The sequence below is a fragment of the Chionomys nivalis genome, chromosome 1, assembly GCF_950005125.1.
Source record: "Chionomys nivalis chromosome 1, mChiNiv1.1, whole genome shotgun sequence".
Classification (NCBI taxonomy): Eukaryota; Metazoa; Chordata; class Mammalia; order Rodentia; family Cricetidae; genus Chionomys; species Chionomys nivalis.
In genome coordinates, this window is record NC_080086.1 from 125820394 (window position 1) to 125847389 (window position 26996).

Sequence of the window (26996 nt, forward strand, 5' to 3'; positions counted from 1 at the left end):
CAGGATCTCACTATGTAGCTCCGGCTGTCCTGGAACTCACCTTGTAGACCACACTGGCCTTGAACCCATGGTGACTCACCTACCTCTGCCTCCCGAGTGCTGGGAGCATTAGCATCACTATGCTCCTCGGCATAACCTTGAATTCTTACTCCAAGTTTTCTCTGTGCAACGTTGATGCCTTTTAAACAATGCCTCCCGCTGTGCACATACTGAATCTGGGGCATAATAATTAACTACATACATAAAAGTGTTGCTCTTTTGGCATTGATGTTCTAGTGAGGGGAAATCAAGAAGAATAGAGGGCTAGGAAAGGGTTACAGTGGCCATATGGTAGACTCTAAGAGATGGTAGTTCATTTAACCGATCAGAAAAGGCCTCTTGGAGGTTTTGATGTTATAAGCAGCTACATGAACAGCTAGGCCCTCCACTGGGCAAAGGGTAAAACCATGGAAGCAGGAGCATTGTTTTCTGAGAAGAGACAAGGCCAGTGTGACTGGAGTGTGATGAGCTGGGACTGACAGTTCTGAGAAAATGTTAAGAATGTTTTAAGTAGGAGGCAGGCGCATAGCTTTGTGCAGACCTGTGCTCTTTAGGTTTTGTGATAGCATTTCATGTAGCCCTGGCTAGCCTGGACTCACTATGTAGCTGAGGTTGGCTTTGTACCTCTGCCTTTACCTCCCTTCTAGTGCTGGGATCTGAGGCTTGTGCCACTACTCTCAGCTTGAAATATGTTTTAAGAGCAATGGGAAGCCAAGATACAGCTTCCTATAGAAGGCTGATTTGGCTCATTCACTTTGGACCACATAAACCAGTCACTGAAAATAACGGCTATGTTGTTTCCTGAAAGTGCTTTTCCGACTCCTTCCCAAGCTAGAGTTCCCGTGCCTCTCCCTTTAAGAATTTATTTTGTGCTTGGTGCGTCTGCCACTGGACGTGGGTGGAGGCCAGAGACAACTTTGGGGAGTTAGTTTTTCTCTTCCTACTGTGTGAGTCCCTGAGGCAGGACTCAGGTTCTCAGGGCTGGGGGCAAGTACGCCCTAGCGGTTGAGCCATTTCACCAGCGGGCCTGCTCTAAAACGACCTGCTCTGTCTGTGAATTCTTGGACGGCTTATGGATGGACTTCAAAATGTCATCTTGAGCATGCTCAAAGTGTGGGGGATAAAAGATGGTGTAAATCGGTGTGTATATTATAAAAGGGAAGATGTGAAGATTTCATTCGGATTCTAGTAAGTCATCTAAAGATTAAAAACAGTGATTTCAAATATTTTTCATCTGTGAGATCTTGTTTATTGTACTCCGAAAGAGTAGGACATAATGTCAATTTGAGGCCAGACTGGTTCTTTGGACTGTCTTCTCATCTATGACATGAAAACTCTGAGAACTGAAACGACACATTGCTCAGAAAGCCTTCAATGATAAAGCATCACGTGCCACAGTGTTGCACAATGCCACTATCCTAAGCATCTGCATCCTTGCGAGGCAATTCATAGACATTGCTTCTATAGCATTCCGGGATCTTCATGTCTCTATTCTGGGTCGTGTACCAGGCGAAAAACAAAACGAAACCCAAAAACCCTGTCTTTCAGAGGTTAATCGTCCAGCTGAAGCCCTGAAAGATCCAGAGCAGGGTAGACTAAGACCATAAATAAATGCCCGTAGGTTTGAGTAGACACACGATCAATAACCACTACACGTATACGATTGCACGTTATGGAAAGGCTTCTGGAAACAAGGCGATCGCTCCTCTCACCAGGCAAATACCGAGCAGTAGTTTTTGTGAGAAGGAGCCTATCTTGTGCAATCTGTTTAGTTTACGGTGCATGCTCAGGGCACTCCTTATCTTCGTGCTGGGAACAAAGTACACACACCCCTTTTCTGAGACCCAGGGCCTAGGATTTCCCAGAGCGGGATGGGGATGGGCTCCCGGCCTGCGGGACCACACAAAGGGGGCGCTTTGCCTGCTCGCACACCCCCACGCCCCGGCCCTCCGGTCGGGGTTCGCCTTCAGGGTCCCTCGGCCCCGCCCCTGCAGTGCCCTCCCAGCCTCTTGCGCGCGCCCCTCCTCATCCGCGGGCAGCCGGAAAACCCGGAGCGAACCGGCACGGGCGGCGGCGCATGCTCAGTCGCGGGCAGGTTCAGCCTGCTAGTAGGAAGCTCCAGCGCTACACCGGCGGCGGCGGCGGCGGCGGCGGCAGCGGCAGCGGCGGTAGCGGCGGCCGGGTTCCCCCGCATCGACCTCGGGCTCTTTCCCGCCCCCGCCCGACCCCGGACCCGGGGTTCCGCCACGCACCGAGCCTCGCGCTCGAGTTCCCCGTAGGCGAGCGGGCGCCACCGACCCGAGCGTCCCTCCACGCGCCGTCTCTCGGCGGCCCAGGCCGTGCCGGGGAGCGCAGCCCCGGTTGCGGGCGGCGGAGGGCGGCCCGGGGCGGAGCGGGGGGCCTGCCCCGGGCGGTGGTGCGGGATGCCGCCGCCGCCACCGCCGGGCTGCGTTGGTTCTCGGCGACCGGCGCGCGTGTCGGGTGGGTGTCCGGCCGCGGGCCTCGCCCCCCAGCCGCCTCGACAGCGCTAGCCGGGCCGCGCGGCGCCCCGAGGGGGCCGGGCTGTGCGCGGGCTGCGGCCCTGCTCCGCACCGCGAGCCGCCGCCCCTCCGCCAGCCCCGAGGCGCCCCGCGGGCACCATGCAGGCGCAGCAGCTGCCCTACGAGTTTTTCAGCGAGGAGAACGCGCCCAAGTGGCGGGGGCTGCTGGTGCCTGCGTTGAAAAAGGTAGGAGCGCCGAACCCGCTTCCCGGGCGCAGTCGTCGCGGGGCCGGCCGAGGGCGGGGAGGCAGGGCGCGCACCGCCGTCGTTCTCCCCGGTCGCTGGTCCCCGGGAGGACTGCACAGGCGGCGAGGTTCCCCGTGCCCGGCTGCTCCAGCTGTTGACACTCGCCCGGGGTGCGTGGGAAGGCCGCACACAGTCGGGGAGGGTTGGCCCGGATAATCCAAGCGCGGAGGCGACGGTTGGGGGAGCCTCGGTTTACCGTGGAGGTCAAAGAAGGCCACTGCCTACCTTTTCAGTCTCAGCGAGCTGCGGTCAGCCTCCCGTTTTAGGAGTCCAGTGCGCCCTTAGTGGCTCGAGAGTGCCCTGCCACAGTGCTTGCCTAAGTAATTGCGAGGTAGCCTGCCAGCAAGAGCATGGCCTGCTTGGTTTTGGTCGCCCTCACTCATAACTCGCCGTTCTCTTGACACCCTCCTGCCCCCATGATGCCCATGCCACTGTGTTCAGATGGGGTCTTCTGGGGAGTCTGAGTATCTTCGAACCCTTGTTTGGTTTGGCATTTTGTATTTTCAGTCTTTGTTACTTTGAGTTTGCCAGAGGTTAAAGTAAATTATTTGGAAACGTTGTTACATTTTAAAAGCTCCTAAAGCAACATTGTAAATCGCCTGTCCTTTGGTTTGGCATTTTGAATTTTTAGCCTCTGTTTGTTACTTTTTTAGTTTGCTAGTGGTTAAATCTTTGGAAATGCTGTTACATTTTAAAAGCTTCCAAAGCAACACTGTGACTTAGTAAATACTATACTAAGGCATCTGAAACGGGTGTTTGAATGGATTTTAAAACAACCAGATTGTTTTTTGCTTTTATTTACCTCACCTGTAAAAGTTTCTTTACTCTTTCAGTAGTATTAATCTAGATTTCTTGTCAGATAATTTTCATGCTATCTTTGCTAAAAGATACAGTTTTGTTTCTATTGAGAATTGAGAGTTTGCTGTACAATTATGCGGAGCCCTTTTTTTTTTTCTAACCATAATTTTGAAAGGTGTTTCATATTCCTCAAAGACCAGCGACTTTTCGGTTCTCCTTTACCCTGTTCGATCCTTCCCCTCTTGGTATCTTATGGCTGTAACGGCTTTGTTGGAAGAAGACCCTGCTTTTGTTTTTCAGATTTAGGTTACTGGTTTTTTTACCCTCACGTGCCTCGCTGCTTTCAGACCCCTGTGGTGTTTTCTAAGAAAATCAAAGAGACCACCTTGTCATGCATACTTTGTTCATTAATGATTCCATGAGGCCTCACTCCGTTTTGACTTTGGCTTTACCCGCACTTAGCTTGTAGAAGTGTGCCTTGTGATGCTAGAAGCTTGGCATCTGGACAAGATGAGACAGAAAACTTGATTTCTATGTATAAAAGCCCTCACAGAATACTACCAGTTTGGGGTAGTTGGCTTAAAAGCATGTAACTCCTATTCTAAGGAAACCTCCAAAATAACACGGGAATCCTTTGAAGTGGTGGAAAGTGTATTGTAGACATTGGCAGACCTCTCTAACCTGCCACATGGGTGGCCCTTGCTGAAATCTATTCACAGACAAATTTTGTTTGGCTGGCATTGTGATGTTTTTGTTTTTCAATTTATGTAATTAGTCGCCAGTATCTTAAAATGGGAAATATCACATATGGTCTGAACTCCTATTTTTTCTTTAATTATAGTCTTGCCATATATTTTCACACAACAGCAAGTTGCTAGACTTGTACATGGCTGCCTTCTTTAGAAAGGGTTGTGTTTCCGGTTTACCGTAGTGTTGTTCATGTTCTGGAGCCTCATGGTTGGTTGGTTTTCCACTTCAAGCAGAGATTTCCCTTCAGAAGTGATATGTTTACAGAATCTCACTAAGGTGTAAGAGTCTTCCCTTCATTTAAATTCTCACCTACAATCCTCTCAAGCTACCTAAGACAGGTTGGACATATTTCTCATAATCTGAATATATTCTTCTAGTTTAAAATTACTGAATTATCATCTGTGTGCTGGGTATTTCATGTAGATGTGTCCTGGGACATTTTGTGTGGGAGTGTCCTTATCTTGAACTCTTTCTTCAGACTTTAAACTACTTGTATAATGCTTAACTATGTCTTTTCTTACCGGAGGCTTTTTTGGACTGGCTGTTCCTTTTATCTGGTCTAATACTACTCAACCTCAGAGATTTTCTCAAACCCTCGGGGCTGAGTTGGATAGTGCTCCATTGTTTCCTCCTAGCATCCTACCCTAACTCAGCAGTGAAATTGAAGTTCCGATTTACTGTCCGCGTCCTCAGTCCCCAGCTAGAGAATAGGAATGTTATCTTACCCTACTGGACTTCCATACAGCACTGTGTCTGACACCTGTTAGGACTCATTTTGAATGAGTGCCTTGTATGTTACTTTGAGTTTGCCAGAGGTTAAAGTAAATTATTTGGAAACGTTGCTACATTTTAAAAAGCTTCATTGTGACTTAGTAAATCTTCAAATTGTCTTCCCTCTTTTGGTTTGGCAGTTGGAACTTTTAGCCTTTGTATGTTACTTTTAGTTTGCCAGTGGTTAAAGTTATTTGGAAATGTTGCCAAGTGCATAAGGGGATACTCAAAATAAAACTCGCCCCCCCCCTCCACACACCAGTTTTTAACTTGGTTAATGGCTTTAGAATTTTATTTGATTGGCTCAAAACGCTGGTCATCCCTGCCTCCTCTCTGTGTATTGCTGCCCACCTTCAGGCAAAACCTCATGTTTATGAACCTCTAACATGGCTTTGTAATCCACTCTCCTAAGTGCTTGGATTTTCCTCTCCTGGATTACTGGGGTAGCCTCTCAACTGAGTCCCTTGCCCCAGCCCACTTGTCTTTATATATTTCAGAAGTTATAATATACCTTTGAAAGTGTTAAACATGCATTTGTTCAGGATTGCTGATGTCCTTTAAGTTAAAATGTAGTTTTTAGCAATGGGATTTATAAGATGGCTCTACCCTGATCTTCCTATTTGATTTCCTACCAAAGTATTTCTAGATGGGACAGTTACTTTTCCTGAAAGTATTTATTAGGCCCACGGTGTTTTTCCTTACTACATCTGTCACATCCCTCAAAGACATGGTGCTTGTCTCAGAACAGGTATTTGTCCCTGGCACTATGGATAAATGGCATAATTAAAAAAGACTAAGTGGAAGGTGGTAGCGGGTATTTCTGGAGAAAGAACTCATTTTTAAGCAAGGGTTTTTGTTTTTTAGACAGGCTCATCCTGTAGCCCAGATTAGTCTTGAACTTGTAACTTAGCTGTCCTGAGTCAGCTGTCCTAGTGCCGCGGTCACAAGTGTGGGCTAGCACACCTGGCCTATAAGGGGTTTTAAGTAGGAAGCAACACTGATTTGAATTTTAGAAACTTTACTTTGTTCAAGGAAGGGGAAGAATGGGACCTAAGGTAAGAGAGAGAAGCTGAAGCTTGCTTTACTAAGTTCATCTAGGAGAAGAAATGTATTTGCATTAGGATGGATGCTATGTGAGTGGTATTGAGAAGGCAGAGCTGTCAGGACTTAGCATCTCACTTATGATTGCAAGAGTGTTCAAAAAAGTGTGAAGAATCTTTTCGGGCTTACTTGAAGGTAGTCACTGGACTTTGGGTGGATGAGAAGATTTGGAACATGTTGATTTTAAAGGCCCTTTGGATTGTCTAGGCATATTTCTCTGGTTGGCAGCTTGTTTTTGATACCTGGTGCATTCGATCTGGAAGTCTGAGATAGAAACCTAGATGAGGTCTGTGTTTATAGAAAGACTTATAGTACAAGTCAGGTTTAGTAGTATAAGCCTGTCATCTCAGCTATTCAGGAGATCCATGCAAGAAAAGTAGACATTCAAGGCCAGTCTGGACAACTTTTTCAAGATCTTGTCTCACAATAAAATGTAAGAAAAGAACTGGAGATGTAGCACAGTGTTAGAGTGTTAGAGTGCAAACCCAGTGCGTGTGAGATCCTGGGTTCAGTCTCCGTTCAGATGAGCATACATAGGAATATGTGGTAGGTCTGCTTAGCTCCTAACAACTATCTAAATATCTTATTTGAATAATGGTAATCAACAAGGAAATGAATATGTATAGCCATATAGTGCAATAAAAGGGAATATGGGTTACTGATATATATGACAATGTGGCTAGCCCATTTCATAACTGACAAAGCCAAACTAAAACAGCATGTTCTATATAAAATTGTACTTTAATAAAATTGTAAGAAATACAAACTAATGAAGATCATTGGTTATTATAAAGACAGACTTTTAGGTTAAGTGTGCTGACATACACCTGTCATCACAGCATATAAGAAGCAAAGGCAGAAGGATCAGGAGTTAAGGTCACTCAGCTACACAGGGAGTTTGAGACTCTGAAGGAACAATAACAAAACCAAAGAGATTTATGTTTACTTATCTTGATTGTGCTGAAGGTGTCATATGTTGGTATATGCTAGCTACTGTCAGATTATGCAATTTAGATATATGCAGCTTATTGTTGACTAGTTGTTTCTCAAAGAATAGCAATGTAGCCGTCATCTTAGAGTCTATCACTGTTTCGCCATGTCTGCTTTATCAACATGCCTATCACTCTTACCTCCCGTCAATCTATTGTTTTGAGACGGTCTTACAGTGTAGCCTGGAACTCACTGTGAAGCCCAGGCTGGACTTAGACTCATGACAACCTGTAGCACAAATTCTAATTGTTCTTAATAAAAACTTGGAGTCAGATATTAGGGGGTGAAAGCTGAGAGATCAGAGAAGCAGCACTGCCAGCCACTAGAGAGACCTTTTCCCTCTACCGAGTCCTCAGACCAAAAGGGTGATCCTGCCCTCAGACTGTATCTGAGTTCCTGTCTTCTCCCGCCTTATATTCCTCTCTCCACCTAGCCATATCCCTTCCTGTTTCCACCTCCCTAGTGCTAGGATTAGTGGGACTCCCAAGTACTGGGATTAAGGTGTGAGCCACCACCGCCTGGCCTCTAGTGGCTTAGCTTTGCACTCTGATCTTCAGGTAAGCTTTATTTGTTAAAACACAAACATCCAGGCAGTGGTGGTGCATGCCTTTAATCCCAGCACTCAGGAGGCAGAGGCAGGCAGAGGAAGGAGGATCTCTGCGAGTTTGAGGCCAGCCTGGTCTACAAGAGCTAGTTCCATGATAGGCTCCAAAGCTACAGAGAAACTCTGTCTTGAAAAACAAAAAACAAAACAAAACACCCACAACAAAATATCACTACAACAACCATCCTGTCTCAGTCCCTCCCCTCAGCGATGAGCTATTCTGTCTGGATTTTATTTTCCTTTCAAGACAGGATTTCTCTATGTAGCTCTGGTTGTCCTGGAACTCACTATGTAGACCAGGCTTGTGCCAAACTCACAGAGATCAGGGTATGGCACCACACTGGGCACTTATCTGGTATTTTGATGAATTTTATACTTGCAGGTTATAAGAGCACATTATTTCTAAATGCTTCAACCTGCATCAGTAACTAGAAATCAATAGCATTTTTACAGTTCCTTTTGGTTTTTTTTATAAGAAGTTTATATACAGTGAATATACAATGTTATTTGCACTGCTTAATGAATGTATACACAGTCTCTACTAAAGTATAGTACATTACCATGGCTCTTAAAGTTCCCTTCATGCCCTTCTAATCAATTCCTGTCCCTCGTCCCAGAGACAGCCACTGTCGTAACCTTTCAATCATTCCACTATAGGTTAATCTTATCTGCTTTGGAACATCATGTAAATAGATTCAAGTAGTGTATATTTTTAGTGAGGCATTTGAGATTATGCTTTAAGAATTTAGTCCTTTTTTCCATCATGTGACTATGTCACAGTTTGTTTATCTAGTGGATGATATCTGATGCTTTAAATTTGTAGCTATTAATAAAGCTGCCACCACTTAAAAAATTTTTAAATTGCATTTATGTGTTTGCGCATGTGTGCATGTGCATGCATGAATGTGGAGGTCAGAGAACCTGCATGAATCTGTTCTTTCCTTCAGCCGTGTGGATCCCCTGAATCAAACTCTGGCATGGTGCCAGGTGAGCCATTTCACAGGCCCAAATGTTCTTTTTGTTGTTGTTGAGACAGTGCCATGTAATCCAGGCTGGCCTTGAACTCCTGATCCTCCTGCCTTTGCCTCCTAAATATTGGGGTTACAGGTGTTCACATTCAGCTTTCATGCAGCTAACTCTGCAGTTTACAAAAGCACAGATAGAATAGTAACTAAAAAGAAAACAGTTTCGGCGATGCCTAGATAAACTCATGAGCTCTGGACAGCTTGGGAGTGACTTCTGGTTACTACTGAGGTGGACAGGGACAGTGGGCAGGTGGGGCTCCTCGTAAAGTCCGATTTGTTCATTTCCCCATGGAGTTGGAGGTTAGGGTGCACATCAGAGAAAATAGTTAACACCCCCTCCACATCCAGTTCTTTTAAGTTTTCTGATAATATTGGTTGCTGTAGAATTTATTCATTTGTTTCTGAGAAACATACCTATATTTTTATTGTAAACTTTGTTGTAGTGAAAGGCTTTAAAATGTGCCTTGGTATCTTTTGTCCTTTCTAAATGGTTTTACTGTTGACTTGAGTGTTCCCGCTCCTGCTGCATGCCTTCACTGTGTCTGACCCTCTGTGAGCCGGAACAGATCTTCCTTGAGTGGCTCTTAGGAGTTTTGTCACAGCAGCTAGCAAAGTAGCATACTTAGATGGGTTATCTGTAAGTAGCATTTCTGGTCGCTCCTTTTCAGATCTCTTTTATTTACTTTGCTTGAATTGTACCAGTTGCAAGAACTTTAGCACCACATTGAACAATATGATGAGAGTAAGCATTCTTTGTCCTCTGCCCAATTTTAAGGGGAATGCATTCAGTCTTAATTCTTGAGTGTCGGTTAACTATAAGGTTTTTGTGAATTCAAGTTGAAACTGTTATTTCCTTTATGTGCACACACATGCTTGCTTGTGTGCATGTTTACATGTGTGCATGCATGTGAGAGCATTTGTGCATGTGTGCGTGCGATTGTGCGTAAGCGTGTATGTATGTACGTAGATGCTTACGTTCATGCGCAAAGGCATACGTGTGTGCTTGTGTGTGCACGCATTTGTGTGTGCACACCAACATGTGTGTCCACAGGCATACTGCTCGCTTGCATTCATGTGTGCATGTGTGTGTATGTTTTATGCTTGCGTGCATGTGCGCGGGCAGGCGTGTGTGTGTGTGTGTGTGTAGGTATGCCTGCTCTGTAGCACTTATGGAAGTCAGAGGATGGAATTTTGTTGTTGAGACAGGGTTGAGCACTGGGAATGAAGGTGTGTGCCCCTGCAGTGGCTCAGAGAACTAAGCTTGGTGATCTGAGTTGTCCTCTGATCTTCATGTGCACACCTAGGTATGTATGCCTATACATACACACACACCACACTAGATAATAAAAAACTATATAGAAAAAGTTGTTCCGAGCCGGGCGGTGGTGGCTCATGACTTTAATCCCAGCGCACAGGAGGCAGGGGCAGGCGGATCTCTGAGTCTGAGACCAGCATGGTCTGCAGATTGAATTCCAGAACTGGCTTCATAGCTACTGGGAAATCCTGTCTCGAAAAACTAAAAAACAAAAAGAAAAGAAAAAGGAAAAAAGGTATTTTGAATCTCATGTCTTTAAACCTACTGTCCACTTATTTTCTTTCTTTCTTTTCTTTCAAAGTGTATTTTGAGGGCTAGAGAGATGACTCAGTGGCTAAGAGCCCTTATTGTTCTCCTGGAAGACCCAGTATCTGCATGATAGCTCACAACCACCCATACCTCCATTTCCAGGGAATATGATGCCTTTGTCTGACCTCCACAGATATCAGGCATGCACGTGATACACAAACATAAAGGCAAACAGAATACTCATGTATAATATAAAATAAATCTACAGAAAATTTAAATGTATTTTTTAAAACCATCAAAAATTCTGTCAGAAGTTTCAACATTTAGAAAAACTGTAATTTCTATATAAATATAATTGAGACCAAGAACAGGGCTGATTTCTAGAATTCTGCCAGGATGCATATAATGCTGTTTATAAAGTTTGCCTAATGGTCCAAAAGTCACCTGCGAATACTATTGAAACACACTCTTGTGCTAACTGTGTATTTTTGTCCTGTATACTTAGTCTTCTCTTGTTCTGTCCGGTAAGAACTTTATTCAGCTGTGATTCCCATGTGTCACAGAGTTTACAGTAACATACTATCAGTAAAGTCATAAGGACTTTTTACTAGAAATTCATACACACAGTAACATTTTCAGAAATATTACACAAAATCAGTGATCCCTGATTATATTTCTTTTAAAACATTTTAATTTTTTCAAGACAAGGTCTGTGTGATCCTGGCTGTTTGTGTATTTAAAATATAATTTATAGTCCTCTCTTAAACAGCAAATTTGCATTAATTATTAAGTCTTTGTAACTTGTTTGTTTTTCAGACAGGCTCTCTTATAGCCCATGCTGACTCAAATTGAGTAAGTAGCTGAGGATGACCTTGAACTCTTGCTCCTTCTACCTTCATCTCTATAGTGCTGGGTCATAGGTTTCTGGCATCATGCCCAGTGTTAAAGTAGATAATATCCCTATTTCATTTTATTATTTTTAAATTTTAAATGATTTATTTTTATGTACATTGGTGTTTTGCCTGCATGTGTGTCTATGTGGAGGTGTTGGGCTCCCTGGAACTGAAGTTACAGACAGTTGTGAGCTGTCATGTGGGTGCTGTTTATTGAACAGGGTCAGGAAGAGCAGCCAGTGCTCTTAGCCTCTGAGCCATCTCTCCAGTGCCTTATCCCTATTTTGTAGAGTAGCAAGTAACTATATCTATCGTCCAGAGTCACATTGCTGTCAAATTAAAGAAGTGGGTTTTAAGTCATGTCTTAACTTACATATGTAAGATTGGCCTGCATATAGTTTTTATTATTTGTACAATGGGAAAGTAGGGTCCATCTTGCAAAATTGTTTGAAACTATGCCTCCGGTTCTTCTAAGAGTTAAGAAACTTTCTTTGTGGGGTGCGCTACTACTGGGAGCCATATTCAGGTGCTGCCACCTGAGGCCATGGTGATATCTGGGTCCATCTGCCACTGAGGGTCATGTGTGGGCCCATGGTCCTACGGTGGCTGTGGTCATGTTGCTACTAAAGGTCATGTGGATGTCTGTGGTCAGTGCTGCAGACTCATGTCGTGTCTGCAGGTGAGTATCTACACTGCCACCTTGAGGCCATTTTGGTGTCCATAGTCTGGGCTGCCTCCGAGGGCTTTGTCTGGGTCTGTGGTCCTACTGCGGCCAGGGGCTGTTTTTGTGGTCTGTGCTGTCACCAGCATGACATGATCCATGTTCCCACTGACTGTGAAGAGCTAGGAGGCTACTTTTGCTGTGAGGGAGGGACATGGAAGGCTTCTGTAACAAACATTACCTCCCAACCTCCCCTCAAAGTAATTGCATAGACAGGAAGCCATCAAAGAGAAGTCTTAAAAAGTGTGATGGGGTGCTGAAGTGTGGCTCTCTACAATTCATTGATTCTGGAGGGGGTGCAGGAGGAAAGGATTCGGTTCTATTTAAGGAGCTGGTCATTGGGAGTTTGTCCATGCTCCAGTGAGTGAGGCAACTTTTTTCTTATTTTTTATTTATTTATTTATTTATTTATTTATTTATTTTTACTTTTTTTCTGAGGGTGAGGTCATAAGGGTGGGGGTACAGACAAGGAAGGACTGGGAAATGAATGTGATTGAGGTGCATGATGTGAATTCCTGGATAATCCATAAAAATGTTATGTTTAAAAAAAAGAGTGAACAAGCTTTTAGTTAAATTGTTCTTTTTTTAAAAAGTTTTGTTTAAATTTGTTTTTATTTCATGTGCATTGGTGTTGTGCCTATGTGTATGTCTGTGTGAGGGTGTCAGATCCCCTGGAACTGGAGTTACAGACAGTTATGAGCTGTCATGTGGGTGCTGGGAATTGAACCTGGGTTCTCTGGGAGATCAGCCAGTGCTCTTAACCATTGAGCCATTTCTCCAGTCCTAATTATGTTCTTTTTAAAATGTGTTTCACAGTTAAGATTTAATTTTTATTTATGTATTATTATTGTGTGTGCGTTATGGGTGGGTCATGGGCCGGGGTTGTGCCACAGCTTGTATGTCTAGGACAACTTAGTGGAGCCACTTCTGTCGTTCCACCTTTATGTGGGTTCCAGGTCAGGCTTGTGCATCTGTCTAGTACCCTCCTACTGAGCCATTTTGCCTGTGGCACATGAACATGTACCCCTCCCACATGTGCACACACAATAGATAAAATGTACTACATTTTTTTTTTGATTGATGTGACTCTAAAAAGTAATGGTGTAACTGGGAATGGTAACACTTACATGCGATAACAGTAGTCTTGAATACACCTCAACCCCATCACATACCCCACCCCAACCCACAAAACACACACAAACAATAATGAATACAATTTAAAAGATACAGCTATAAACCTGGTTCTTAGAAAGAATTATGATAGGCTAATTGAAATACCAACTAAAACACCGATTCTATTTAGCTATTATGTAACACAGTGCTTCTTAGCAAAAAGTATATTATAATACACAGTACTCGCTTACCCATCAGTGTTCAACACTGATGAAGTCATTCCAGTGAGTTTGGTCATATGTTTTTAAAACCTCAAATACTGTTCGTAATTTCAACATCAAGCAATGAGAAACCAAGACAAACTTCAACATAAGAAAAAGACCTCAAAGGCATGGACGGTAGTTTAGTATGGTTTTTCTCTTCTAGTTTCATTAAAGTGAAATCAACTATGCTCTTAGTCAGAATTTAATTGGCCAGCTGTTTGTCTTTAACTTTTATGGGAGCAGTCAGTTAAAGCTCTGGAGGAAAATCTATCCTTTCATTCTTATTTTGCCATATAATCACATTTACATCCTGAAATGACCAAGATTTGTTAAACACAGTGGGGAAAGCATGTTCTCTTTAGGTATAGATACTGTGTATATTATAACTCACACACACTGAATAAAGGTTCTATATCTTTACCAAAATCTTTCTGATGGTGACCGGAAATTCCAAATTTTTAAATATAAGCAAATATTACTCAACGCTATTCTATTGTGGATTATTTTTTAAAGTATTTATTTAAAGTATTGCTGGGCATGGTGGTACATGATTTATTCATCTCAGCATTTGGAAGGTAGAGGCAGAAGATGAAGAACTCAGGTGATCCTCAGTTGCTTACTCAGTTTGAGATCGGCATGGGCTATAAGAGAGCCTGTCTGAGAAACAAGCAAGTTACAAAGACTTAATTAATGCAAATTTGCTGTTTAAATGAAGACTACAAATTACATTTCAAATACACAGGCAGCCAGGGCTATGTAGAAAGAGCGTCTCCATTTTTTTAAAAAGTATTTGAATTTAATGATGCAAAATGTACGTGCTGACTTGATACATATTCACATATAATAAATATACTTCTCTCTCACATCCACAACTCAACAGATGGGTGAATACAGAGGAATGACCATGATCATTTCTTTTTCTTTTCTTTTCTTTTTTTTGTTTTTGTTTTTTTTGTTTGTTTGTTTGTTTTTGTTGTTGTTGTTGTTTGTTTTTTGAGACAGGGTTTCTCTGTGTTGCTTTGGAGCCTGTCCTGGAACTAGCTCTTGTAGACCAGGCTCGAACTCAGAGATCTGTCCGCCTCTGCCTCCTGAGTGCTGGGATTAAAGGTGTGCACCACCACTGCCCAGCCCCGTGATCATTTCTTAGAGTAGACTATATTAACAAAGTTTATTCCAATCCATTTCTTCTTTTATACTCCATAACATCTTCTTATGTTGTTGAGATAGACCCTGGTGCCCTAGGTTAGCCAAATTGTTAGTCATTCAGGTTTGGCATCGGACATAGTGCCTTGATTGTGTTAAAGAGCTGCTCCCGAGGCTCTGAAAAGGACGAGTAGCATAGACAGTGCCATTTTATCCTTTCTGGATGTTGTTTGCTTGTTTGAGATAGGGGCTCACTATGTGGACCAGGCTGGCCTTGAGCTCAGGGATCTACCTACCTACACCCCAAACCCTGCCCTTGAGGAGTGTGGGTAGGTCTCGCTTTCATTTACAACACCTTCTTGCTGTTGAGCCTTTGCTAGGACGGGCAAACTAATCTAGTGGTGATCAAAGTACCACAGAGGTAAAGGATGCACTCCCGCCTCAGAGTACCCGCTCCATATTATATCAGTATTTCAAAGACAAGGTCTCATTGTATGGCCGGGACTGGCCTTGAGCTCCAGGTCCTACAGAGCTACAATAAAAATGACTCCAATAGGCCCATAGGGAGTGGCACTATTGGGGGAAGTGTGGTCTTGTTAGAGGAGGTATGTCATTAGGGGTGGACTTTGAGGTCTCATATGCTCAAGCCTGGCCAGTGGGTCTCAGTCTCTTCCTGCTGCCTGTGTATCCAGACATAGAACTTTTTGCTGCTGCCCAGCACCTCCCTGTTTGCCATTATGTTTTCTGCCATAATGGTAATGGACTAAACCTCTGAACTGAACTCTGAGCCCCAGTTAAATGTTTTCCCTTATAAGATTTGCTGTAGTCATGGTGTCTCGTCACAGTAATAAAACCCTAAATAAGACACCTGCTAAGGCATTTCACAGGCCTCTTTGTTTTTCTTTTTTAAGACAGAGTGTAGCCAAGGTTGACCCTGAACACCTGATACTTCAGCCTCTGCCTCCCACATATCTGGATTATAAACCTGTGCTGCCACATCCTGCTGGGACTCGCATAGTTTTCAAAAAGGATTTGTTTTATTTATGCATTTTTCCTGCATAGGCCAGAAGATGGCACCAGATCCCCTGCACCTGGATCCTCTGCAAGGACAAGTGCTCCTAGCTGCAGATTATCTCTCTGGCCCCTTTCTCAATTTCTTAGAGGTTTGAAATCTATATACAAACAGTGAATAGAGCGTATGAGTTGTTTTAAAGAATAATAAAATTAATATCTGTGTGCCGAACACAGATTTTAAAAGTCATTTATTTTATTTAGAGACAAGTTCTCATATAACTCAGGCTTGCCCGGAACTCGCTATATTGCCCAGGCTGGGCTGGAATTCGTTAGGATTACAAGTATGAATCAGCATTCTCAACTGAAATAACTTTTTACAATTATTATTATTTCTTTATTTTGTGTGTGTTGGTATCTCGCCTGCTTGTACGTGTTTATACCATTTGCATGTGTTCTGATCTCCCGGAACTGGAGTTACATTGTCACCAGTGGAGTTGTGAGTCACCAAGTTGGTGCTGGGAATTGAGCCTGGGTCCTCTGCAAGCGCAGCAAGTGTTTTGATTGTTGAGTCAATTCTCCAGTCCCTGCATATAGTTTTGAAGATGGTTTCACTCATAGCCCAAGCTGGCCCTAACCCCATTATATAGCACAGGCTGGGTTGAATGTGAAGCGGTCCTCTTGTCTTTACTTCCTGAGTGCTGTGATTACAGGCATGAGCGACCACTCCCAGCTTTAAAACAAATTTTTCTTTATTTTGTTTTATTATTTTTAAAGTTTTTGTTTTATTTATTGTCTCCCCATTCTGTTCTCTTTAAAGCAGATTGCTCTGATTGCTTGGCTGAGTTTTTCCTGTGCAGTGTCTTTTGTGATGGGTTCCCAAAGTTATTCATTGACTTATATGTTTGGTATGTTCAGATTTGCCTGGTTGTTGGTGGTGCTCTTGGTTTGTTTTCAGAATCAAGATGAGTAATTTCTTTTTTCCCTTTTTTAACTTTTTATTGATTTTTGTGGATTTCACATGGTGCATTTTATTTTATTTTATTTATTTTTTGTTTTTTTTTCGAGACAGGGTTTCTCTGTGGCTTTGGAGCCTGTCCTGGAACTAGCTCTTGTAGACCAGGCTGGTCTCAAACTCATAGAGATTCACCTGCCTCTGCCTCCCGAGTGCTGGGATTAAAGGCGTGCGCCACCACCGCCCGGCCACATGGTGCATCTTGATTCCACTCATCTCTTCATCCCTTCATATCCACCCTCTGCCCTTGCAATCTCCTTCCTAAGATAAAACAAAAAGACAAGAAAAGTCTCGTCATGGAAGCTGTAGTTTGACACAGTGAGTCACACAGTAAACCCTTTGGTCCATGCGTCTAGTTTGAGGCCTCTGATTTCTGCTACACTATTGACACAAGCCCTCACTGGATATCCTCTTGTCCTGTGTCATGGAGATCCTGAAGGTTTTGGGTATGCAGGACCGGCCCCTTCAACGTGCTCCAGCCTAGCTGGGTTGGTGATGGGATGAGACAGTTCATAGCTCTGCTTCGGGACCTGAGTGATTGCTGGGCTGGTCAGCCCTGCTAGCTCTCCCTCATCCTTACCACCATGGTGAGCTCTTCAGCACCCCCACCCAACCCTTCAGCTTACCCTGTGCAGTAAGCAGTAAGGGGCAGGCTGGCTCACCTACACCTACACCACCAGGGCCTGCTCTACTGTGTTGCCCAGGTGAGGTGCAGAGTCTTTTCCAAGTGCTACAGCTGGTGAGGGGCAGAATCAGCTCTCTTGCCTGCCATGGTTGTCTAGGGCTAGGGGCAAGATGAGCAATTTCATATAAAATCTTTTAATTATTTCTTGGATTTTTTAGTTTATTCAACTATATCTAAAGTAAAACCAGAATCTTAAAAATTACTGCCAGAAACCCTCCTACCCCAATATCAATCACATGATCTTCTAATTCTGATAGTTCACAAGATCTAAGTCTAGATCTAGTGAGCTGTACAGTCCCGACTGCTGCATATAGGGAATGCTTTTAGGCTCTTACTCGGGTAAGCTTCCTCTTCCCGGGTCTGCCAGCTCATGCGTTTATGCCTCCAGCCTCTTTTCAGTGTCTTTTAAGATAACTTCTCTTCTGCCTCAAGTTGTAATTTGTTTTACTATCTGATATTTGTTTACTTTTGTTTGGGTGAACATGTGTGATGGTCAGATCCAAAGTTGAAGTCAGGTGTCTTCCTCGATCGTGCTTCATTTTATTTCTTGAGGCAGGTCTCTTGTCTCTTTGAAACTGTCGTCTAGCTGGCCAGCTTGTCCCATGGATCGCCTGCCCTCTGAGTGCTGAGGTTACAGCTGGTTACTTTGCCTGCCCAATATTTCGTGGGTGTCAGGGATCCAAATAAAGTTCACTATCCACTGAGCCATCCCCTCACCACCTTTTATGCTTTCTCTATAGATCTCTAAACGTTTTGCTTATCAAAGCTAAATACTTAATCAGTCTGTCTTTCGGGTGGCACCGCACCGCACCTTCATATTGGAGCAAGTCTGGTCCTAATCTTAATGATACTAGTCAAAAAGGACCAGAGGATTCAGAGGCTAATCTATCCTTTATAAAGATCAGCTTTTCATATAATGGTTTCATGTACTAATGAATATGAGCTAATTTATTTGTTCCAGGTTGCAATTTTTATCTTTCTACATTTATTATGATCCTCCCAGAAGGAAGAATTCCTCCTTAATTAGGGATATTTGGTTATTATAAGGTACAGACCAGACAGGAAAATTTGTATGTATATTTAATTTTTTTCAGGGTGAGGAATTAGTACCATAGTCATTTTCAGTGTAATTCAGTGGTTTTTTTTTTTTTTTTAAAACAATAGCAATACTCAGTTTTGGAAACTGGAAAGTCCAATATCAAGATTGTTTTAAGTATCATTTACTTCAGCCTTGTATAAAGCTATTGTATTTTGAATAGTTAAAGTTTTTTGGATTTAGAGGGTTTGTTGTTGCTGTTTATTTGTTTTGTTTTGAGACAGGGTTTCTCTGTGTAACAGCTCTGGCTATCCTGTAACTCACTCTATAAACCTGGCTGGCCTTGAACTCACAGAGATCCACCTGCTCTGCCTCCCTAATGCTGGGATTAAAGGTGTGTGCTACCACGCCCAGCTTAAAGGTTTTTTTTTTAAAGATTAATTTTATTTTTACTTTTGTATACCACATATGCATGAGTACCCACAAAGGCCAAGAAAGAGGGCTGACTAACCTGGAGTTAAAAGTGAGCTACCCTGTGTGATGCTGGGAATTGAACTTGGGTCTAAAGAACAGCAAGTGATCTTAACTGCTGAGCCATTTCTCCAGCCCTTGACTTGGTCTTAAAATTTTTCCATATTTCACCAGGCAGTGGTGGTACATGCCTTTAATCCCAGCACTTGGGAGGCACAGACAGGTGGATCTCAGTGAGTTCAAAGCCAGCCTGGTCTACAAAGCGAGTTCTAGAACAGCCAGGACTGTTACACAGAGAAACCCTGTCTTGAAAAACCAAACCAAACCAAAACAGAACAAAAATAAAACTCCCAAATGATTCCATCTTTTATCAATGAGAAAGTTTTTTATGATATTCAGGTGTTCTGTTGTTATGCTCTATGGCACACTTTCTGTTACAACTACATGTCCTTAGCTTTATACCGTCTTACACTATACAGGTTTTATTTAAAGAATTAAGTCTATATATGTACTCTGAAAAATACCTGCTGTACATGTATCCTATTGCATGTGAGTGTGTGTGTGTATGTGTGTGCGTGCGAACGCACATGTGCTTGTGGAGGCCAGAGGTCTCCTTGGTTTCATTCCTCAGGAGTTGTCCTCCTTATATTTTGAAACGGGATCTCTCCCTGGGATGTCACCGACTATAGAAGTCTAGCTGACTACTGGGCCTCGGACATTGTGACTGTTTTCATATTTTTGGTTCTTGGACTACAAACATTCAGTACTATTTCTAGCACCACGATGGTGGGTCATTTCTTCCATAGGCTGCCTGATTTTTTTTTGGTGTGCTACATAAGACATTAGCACACACTGGTGTGCTCATTGCCCTATGTCATGTTGCATTTGTGTACGTGTGCAAATCAATGATCTTGACATTTAGCTTTGACTCCTCAGAGGAAGGCTGTGGCTGTGCCTGTCTATGTGGTATGCCTTAGACAAAGCCCCATAAGGAATAAGTCCTGACTGAGGGATGTGTCAGGTCTTAGATGACCACCTACCTACCTGTCCCTTCAGGATCTGGGTGACTGTCACTGTGGATGCCTGTTCTATCTCACAGGAAGATGACTAGGACCTTGGCTGGTATCTAATTGGGCTGCAGCATCTTCATGGTGGTTTCCAGTGCTTTGTTGGTCTTTTGTTTCCAAAAGGCTGGGTCCTGTCTGCTGGAACGTCTTGTACCCCAAGGCTCTGTAGCAGCAGCATCCAGGCTTATATGATTGTGTCTGGTAGTAGGACAGTGGTGCTATGTCCTTAATTCATCTTTATACCGCCAGTAACCAAAGCTCATACATGGGCTTGTGAAGCAAGCGCTTCTACTTGTTGAGCCCTCTCCCTAGCCCTTCTTGCCTTTTAAACTAACCCTAGAGTGAGCTGAGAGAAATATCTGAAGCATCAACTATGACTTAACAACCGTAACACAGATTTGGATAATCAAATCTTTATTATTTGCTCTTATGGTAAAGGTTTTGAAAATACCAGCCTCATTTCAGATTCTCTCATTATATTTAAGGCTGAGAAGGTGGCTCAGTAGGTAAGAGTACTTGCTCTGTAACCATTAGGACTTGCAACTACCAGAACCCACATTAAAGCAAAAACCCAAACCAGGCATGATTGTGGGTACCTGTAACCTGCACTGAGGAGCTGAGACAGGTGACTCTCTAGAGTCGCATCTCAGTCCAAATGGTGATTTTCCTTCCAGTTTAAGAAGAGACCTTGTCTGAAGACTATAAAGTGACATGCCAGTGTCCTGATCTGGCTTCTTTATGTGCATACATAGCACCATGAAGGGATGTGTGAGAGAAGATCTGACCTTAAGACATGATAGAATACAACCTAAGGCCTTTCAAATCTTTGTGAAAGAAATTAGCCAGAAGAGCTCTTGAGATTCATCAGAATTTAAAACAGTGCTTTCTGGTGGTTTACCTAGGGTTCCTGAGTGTCCTTATATCAGACAGAAATTCATACAGAACTAGTTATAATAGCACATAAAATTGTTATATAATGTGCAAGGATTTACTGCAGTTAAAGTGAACCATCAGGATAGAAGTCAGTCTTTTGGGTAGTTTAAAATCCCAGAGGTGGCATCTTTGATTGAATGTGGTGATTATATCTTACCAAAGGAATCGATGTCAAGTCGATTAAAATTCCTATTCATGTCTATCATTGATTCTTTAGTATTTTCTTTTTTAAAAAGGAGGGGTCTATTACTGAGGTTGAGAGATGGCTCAGCAGTTAAGAGCATTTGCTGCTACGGCAGAGGACCTGGTTCATGTTTCTAGCACACACATGGTGTCTTACAATGGTTTGTAACTCCAGTTCCAGGGGATCCAATGCCCACTTCTGGCCATCACAGGCACCAGGTATATATGTGGTACACATAGGCAAAACACTGGTACACATTTTAAAAAATGTGTATCATGTATTTCTTAGAATATTTGGTTTTGCTAGACATTTAACTGTGTTTTCAGAGAACTTGAAATGTTTGTTCTTTTGAGGGAATAAAACAATTTGTTGGCTTCTTGTGTAAATGAATTTTGTGAACCTGATTTGAGAAAGTAGATGATAAAGACTGGTGTTCAGAAACTTAGAAATACACTTCATTTTCTGTAGTAAAGTAATTCTCTGTTTGATTTATTTACCTAATAGGTTTTATTCAGCTTTTAGTAACTATCAGTAAATGAAATTATCAAACTTGAATCCTAAAAATTTTTACATAAAACACCAGATTTAACCAGCATTTGAGTGTATGAGAATTTAGTTATCCGGTTATTGTTTTTAGTCATTGTGTTTCTCTGGTGTGGCTGTATATAATGAATTTGATTCTACACAATAAATGTCTATCTTAGTTTAAACTGATATTGTATGTAGAATAATTTTCTGCTTGAAGGTGTGCTCCTGGAGTCAGCCAAGCTCCTAGCCTTATTGGCACACAAACATTTTATGCCTTCACCTCTACAAAACAGAGTATTCAAGTTTTCCCTGAATGCTAGAGGCCTGGAGTAAAAAGAAAGGAGAAAACTATTCTATAAATAGATGAACAAGACCTTGTCTGATTGGAGCATCATTATCCAATTAGACTGATAGAAAGAACATACAATTGTAACTCATTATTAGAGCTCAAACTGTAGTACCTGGAGTAGGGGTTCGTACACATCAGAATATAAAGTCAGTAATGTAAACAATTATTGTGTTTGACTCATTCCTGTATAGCTAGCCCTTAACAGACAGTATGTATAATATTTGAGATGTAGCTTAGTTGGTATGAGTGCCTGCCTAGCATGCATGAAGCCCTGGGTTTGATCCCCAGCACCACACACATACCTGTAATCTAATACTGAGGAGGTAGGAGCAGGAAGGTCAGAAATATAAGGTTATCTTTGGCCATGTAGTGAGTTTGAGACCACGATAAGTGAGTCTTTATAAGAGACAAACTTATAACCATTGAATCCTGGGAGAATCAGTGACCATTTTACCTTGTCACATGAAAAGATCTGCCAAAGCTGATTAAAGTAGGACATGTTTTTTAGGGTTTCTGTTGCTGTGAAGAGACACCATGACCATGGCAACTCTTATAAAGAAAAATATTTTATTGGGCGGCTTACAGTTTCAGAGATTTAGTCCATTGTCATCATGGTAGGACACGGCAGCATGCAGGCAGACATGGTGCTGGAGAAGGAGCTGAGAATTCTGCATCTTAATCCACAGGCAAAAGGAAGTGAACTGTGTCACTGGGCATAGCTTGGACATAGGAGACGCCACAGTGACACATTTCCTTCCAGCTACTCCAACAAAGCCATATCTCCTAATAGTGCCTCTCCCTTTGGGGGCCATTTTCTTTCAAACTACCACATTCCACTCCCTGGCCCTCAAAGGCTTATAACCATATCATAATGCAAAAATGTATTCAGTGCAACTTCAAAAGGCCCCATAATCTATCACAATCTCAAACTTGTTTAAAAGTCTAAAGTTCAAAGTCTCTTCTGAGATTCATATACTCTCTTAACTTTAATTGCCTTAAAATCAAAATAAAAAAGCAACTCACATACTTTCAACATATAATGGCACAAGACATACATTACCATTCCAAAGTGCAGGGAAGGGAGCATAGTAGATTTCCAACTCCTTTCAGCTTTGTTGATTGTAACACACTTCTCTACCGTGGGCTGGTTCCACTCTCTCTTAGCAGCTCTCCTTGATAGGTATCCCATGGCTCTGGCATGTCCATCATCTTGGGGTCTCCAAGGTTATCCACTTCAACTTCACAGCTTCATACAATGGCTTTTCTAGGCCTCCAGTCAGGGACACCCCTGACACATGCCTGGCCTCAGTGGCTTTCCTTAGTTGTTCTTTGACTCTAAAGCCAGAACCATGTGATCAAAACTGCCAAGTACTGGTGTTTACTGGGGCTGGAACATGTGTGTTTGTTCAATTACATCTTCACCAGCTTTCTGTTTTTGATGGTTTCCTTCACTGCCTAATCTTGGCTGTTCAGAAATTGGGTCTGTAGACCAGGCTGGCCTCAAACTCAGAGATCTGCCTGCCTCTGCCTCCGAAGTGCCGGGATTAAAGGTGTGCACCACCACCAGCACTAAACTTTTCTTTAATTCCTTTTCACAGGTGGGAAATTTAGCTGGGTGGGGTCTTTCCCTGAGGTCACCACTCCCTTTATTCTATTTCTTAATTGGTTTATCTCCTTGAGCACAGGATTTAGTTCTCTTCCCTGGTGCTCCTTTTCTCCTCAAATTTTACATTTTATATTTTTCCTTGCTAAGCTTGCTCCTTTTCATTATAAATCTTCACTAGAATTAACACTAATAAGCACGTGACAAAGATTATATTAGGCTGCTTTGAAATTTTCTCTGACAATGGAATTAATCCAAAAACTCTTCAGTTTAGCCACAGGCAAACTTTTCAGACAAGGACAAAAAGCAGCCACATTTATCACCAAAATTTCACAAGACTGATCTCTGGGCAACATACTAAAATTCTTCTCTGAAACCTCTTGAGTCAGGTTCATCAAATCACATTGAGTACCACTGTCTTCCATGCTCCTGCTAGGATGGCCTGTTAAATAGCACTTAAAGTGTTCAACCATTTTCTAATCCATAGTCCCAAGGTCCATATTCCTTCAGGTTAGGCCTATCAGCAATAGAAGTTCCTGGCACCAACTTCTGTCTTAGTTAGGGTTTCTGTTGCTGTGAAGAGGCACCCTGACCATGGCAACTCTTATAAAGAAAACATTTAATTGGGCGGCTTACAGTTTCAGAGATTTAGTTCATTATCATCATGATGGGACATGGCGGCATGCAGGCATACATGGTGCTGCAGAAGATCTGAGAATTCTACATCTTGGTCCATAGGCAACAAGAAGTGAACTGTGCCTTTGGGCATAGCTCGAGTGTAGCCCCCAAATCCCACCCCTACAGTGACACATTTCCTTTCCTCCAACAAGGTCACACATCCTAATAGTGCCACTCCCTGTGGGGGTTATTTTCTTTCAAACCACCACAACATGCTTCTAGCCAAGTTTTATTTACAGGGCACTAATAACTATACCCATGGCATTGTCTTTGGTTCTCTGGGATATTGTACCCTGTACCCCCTAGTTAGAGCGAGATTTTGAAAGAGCTGTATTAGACACCAGAAGCACAGGCTCAGTTGTTAGTGTTTATCACTGTTAGCTATGGGATTGTTGCGGTCTTTGTCTCATCTAACAGATGGAGGACCGATTTAAATGACCTTTAAAACCTCTTTTAGTTCTAGCAGATGGTGGATTTTCTTTTTTTCACTTTTTTTAGATTTATGTACTCTGTGTGTGTGTGTGTGTGTGTGTGTATGCACACACCAAATGCTTGCCAGCGGAGGCTAGAAGAGGGCATCATATTCCCTGGAACTCTGCTTTCAGTGCTGAGTTGAACCTGGGTCCTCTGGAAAAGCAGCCAGTGCTCTTACAACTGAATCACCTCTTCAGCTGTAAAATGTTGGTGGTTTTGTAAATTTCTAGCTATAGTATATTTGATATGGAGACCTTGAATAATAAATATGTGATCCATAATTTTAAATATATCTTTTTGAGAATTACATCTTAGTACATCTAGAGCCATATATACTGTTTCACACACACACACATATACACACACCTTTGAAAATACCATATATCTGTTTAGTTTTTGTTGTGAAAAAGTCTTTAGTGTTAAATGTGACATTGAGTAATGGAGCTATTGCACAGATAACTGGAGACATGGGTTTCAAAATCAGGAGAGTAGGGATAGTCTTGAAGTTGCCCAGGTCATAGTTCAAAATGTAACTATGATATTACTTAGGAGAACAGCATGAGGCAACACACATTTAAGAGGTGACGGAAGACACGGAGCACTGCAAGGAAACAGAAAAGTAATAGAAACCAGAGAGCCTAGAATAGACGGTATCACTAATGTTGTTTGTATGATGGTGTTGAGGTTCATGCGTATAGTTTGGTGTGCACATGTATGCACATAGATGTGGAGGATGCTTTCCTCAATTGCTTTTCTGCCCACTCCCCTTTTCTCCCTCCCCCAAATACCAAGGTTTCACCCTAAACTAGCCTGGCTGGCCTGGAATCCTCTGTGTATACCAGGCTGGCCTTGAGCTCAGAGATCAGCCTGCTTCTCCCTCCCACGTTCTCAGAATAAAGGCATGCACCTTGATAACTGGATCCACCTTGTTTTTTAAGACAGGGTCTCACTGAACTTGCAGTTCACTAATGGGCTGGATATGTGGTCCTACTGTCTTTATTTCCTCAGTACTGGTATATATCATACCTGGCAGTTTTGATTTTCAATGGGCACTTGGCATCCAAACTTGGTTACGTGTTTGCACAGCAAACACTATGAGTCTCAGCCCCCTCATTAATAATCTTCAGAAAGGAACTTGGCTGATAGCCACTTAGAAGCTTCGCTCCAAGTGATGTTAGGATTCACTGCTAGCAAATGACCCATGAGGGTATAGAGGATCTCTGAAAGACAGTTTGAGCTGTCAAGGCATGCAATTCAGTGTACAGAAATAAAATAAGTTCCCAGAGTTTTAAAAGGGGCAATAACTAAGTGTAATGAAGAATGACTGTATCATAATACCCACACATGTTAGTCAGAAAGTGTTGGTGAATGGAAAGGAGTGAATTTAAAACCCTGATGTTGGAAGAAGGCCACTTGTTGGTTCCCAGCTGCTTAACCCCAAAATAATCACACAGAAACTATGTTAATTAAATCACTTCTTGGCCCATTAGCTTAGCTTCTTATTGGTTAACTCTTACATATTAATTTAACCCATTTCTATTTATCTGTATATTGCCATGTGGCTGTGGCTTACCAGCTAAAGTTCCAGCATCTGTCTCCAGCATTCCATTTAGTTCTTCCCAGCTATCTAAGTTACGCCCTGCTATAGGTCCAAAGCAGTGTCTTTATTCATTAATGGTAATCACAGCATACAGAGGGAAATTCCACATCACCACCACTTTTCTGTTTAAATAAAAATGAAGGTTTTAACTTTAACATAGTAAAATTACATATAACAGGCATCAAGCAAGAATTACAGTTACAATATTTATCTATTTTATCTTTTATCATAACTAAGGAAAACTAAAACTGAATTCTTAAAATCCATCAAAGACTCCAGAAGGATATACTATTACTTAAATAAACAGGAAGTGCATTGTAAGCAACTCCCAAAACTCTAGAAATGACAGAGACATCTCACTGCCTGGACAGTCACCCAAAGTTCTTCTGTACCATTGGGGCACCCATCTTCAGTCTACAGGCCCATAGTATCCAGCAGATTTTTCCATGAAGCAGGAAATTTCAAAGACAGTTCTACCTATATTGGCAGTTTGTCAGTCACTTTCTTCTGTGTCCTGCAGAATGTCTAGCAGACTTTTTGATGAAGCAGGAACCCCAAAGGATTGTCTTACCTTTAGGCAAGTTCAGCAGTCATTTCTCTGTGGGTCCTGCATATCCAGTTCATACAACATAGTATCAAGCAGTCCAGGCAAGAGAAGTTTCTTGCCCAAATGGCTAGCAAACTCCATAAGGAGCCTCTTCGATGCCCATCATCCTCTTGAAGTAGATTGGTGCTACCAGGAGCATATGTGTCTCACTGTCATGAAAAGTCCTAAGTTCTTAAACATTTTAAATGTCATAT

General features: G+C 42.5%; 1 protein-coding gene across 3 annotated transcripts in view; it reads left to right on the forward strand.

Annotated features, from left to right (window-relative positions):
• The first annotated feature begins 2548 nt into the window (after positions 1-2548).
• Sos1 (SOS Ras/Rac guanine nucleotide exchange factor 1) overlaps positions 2549-26996 on the forward strand; it is an 86964-nt gene continuing 62516 nt past the window's right edge. For all 3 annotated transcript variants that reach the window (XM_057792479.1, XM_057792487.1, XM_057792497.1), the window contains exon 1: positions 2549-2765. In XM_057792479.1, the coding sequence (XP_057648462.1) occupies positions 2679-2765 (87 nt within the window). In that variant the 5' untranslated portion in view covers positions 2549-2678. The remainder of the gene's footprint in view (positions 2766-26996) is intronic.